The sequence below is a fragment of the Gracilinanus agilis genome, chromosome 3 (assembly GCF_016433145.1).
Source record: "Gracilinanus agilis isolate LMUSP501 chromosome 3, AgileGrace, whole genome shotgun sequence".
Classification (NCBI taxonomy): Eukaryota; Metazoa; Chordata; class Mammalia; order Didelphimorphia; family Didelphidae; genus Gracilinanus; species Gracilinanus agilis.
Genome location: NC_058132.1, coordinates 545,395,107 through 545,396,716, shown reverse-complemented (window position 1 = coordinate 545,396,716; position 1,610 = coordinate 545,395,107). Strand labels below are relative to the sequence as shown.

The 1,610-nt window shown below is 39.3% G+C and overlaps 1 protein-coding gene across 1 annotated transcript; it reads right to left on the bottom strand.

Annotated features, from left to right (window-relative positions):
- Positions 1 to 3: 3 nt before the first annotated feature.
- Positions 4 to 971, bottom strand: LOC123241828 (protein FAM81A-like; the record flags this gene model as incomplete). The annotated part of the gene is given in 2 exon segments (XM_044669354.1): positions 4 to 530; positions 533 to 971. Coding segments are annotated over 2 exon segments (966 nt in total), but the record flags the coding sequence as incomplete, so codon positions are not given.
- Between the last annotated feature and the right edge of the window lie 639 nt (positions 972 to 1,610).

Below are 1,610 nucleotides of genomic sequence, written 5' to 3'. Positions count from 1 at the left end.
AATTTGTTTCAGTAGCTGGTCTTTATCAATTTTCATTTTGGCTTCAAGAACTTGTCTGAGTGATCCTATGCTTTCATAGATGGCTGCAAACCCAGCATTGACTTCTGCTTTCATTTCTTTCATCTCTTCATTCATCTGCAATTCAATTTTGCTGATTCGGACATTCATCTTTTCATCATCAGATTTTAGCCTCTGTGCATCCATATTTTTCTTTTGTATCTCTTCTATTTTATCAAGCTTTGCTGACATTTGACTGAACTTCTTCTCCATGGTCCTTTCACTAATTTCACTATTTTCCTTAACAACCAATGCAAGCTGATCAATCTTCTGTAAAAGTTCTTTTTCTATCCGTTCTTGTTCCTGCTGCAACCAATTCCGTGCAGACAAAATCTGGCTACTAAGTTCTTCCACTGTACCTTTAAATTTAATGTCCAAAAGGTGAAGCTGATGGTTGCTATCTCTGTGGGTCATTTTCAGCTTTGTGCTTTGCTCTGATATTGACAGGTCAACTCTGCTTAAAAGCTGAGAAATCTTGCTACTCTTCCCCGAAGATCTCCCAAACCAGAGAGTTGTCGCATCTCCAGACTCTTTAAGGCAGAATTTGTTCCATAGCTAATGTTATCCCTGGCACGTATCTGTTCTTGTAGGACCTCAATATCCCGATTAAGTTGTTTCACTATTGCCGTGATATTTCTGATGTGCTCTTCTAAGAACAGTCTAGCCAATCGATCTCCTCCACCTTTATTTTGCATTTTCTGCAAACTGTTAACAATGTCATCTTTTATACGAAAAGCATGTTCCACAAGTGCTGCAGTTGTTTTCTCATGGCACAGAATTCTATCTTCCAACTGGTCCACTAGGCTTGCAGATGAATATGGAGCCACACTCAAAGACTGGCTATGTCGTGGCATGGTTCTAACTCGCCTTTCCTCGGTGACAAGAGAAGGAAGTACAGTGCTTCGTTGTGCCATTTTCTTTTCAATAATTCACATCGGCACTGGGGGCGGGCGGGATGCGGCTACCCATTTCCTCCAGCCTCCCTGCTGGGCGGCGACCGGACCTAGGCGATCCAGAAGCGGAGCACGCGCCCCTCGCCACTCCTGTTCATATTATTCTTAAAGAATATACATATTGTTTATTCTAAAGAAAAATTCATGGAGGAGATATAATAAAGAATGTCAAGCTTTAATCTGCATTCAGAGTCTATCATTTCCTTCTATGTTGGTGGACAGTCTTTTTCATCCTTGGAGTTGTAAAGGATCCTTGCTTTGCTGCTAATAAACTCATTCACAGTTAATCATCACAAATTGTTGTTGTTAATGTACAATGTTCTTCTCCTAACTTCACTTTGCAACACTTAATCTTTCCAGGGATTTTTTTTTGGATCATCTTGTTCATCATTTCTTATGGTACTTTACAATCATATACTAACTTGTTCAACATTGCCTAGTTGATGAACATTCTTTTAGTATCCAGGACAAAAACAGCTGCTACAAACATTTTATTATTTTTCTTGTCAAGTAGTTCCTTTTCTCCTATCTTTGATTTCTTTGGACAGAAACCTATTAGTGGTTTTGCTGGGTCAAAGAGTTGATTTACCCATGTATTAA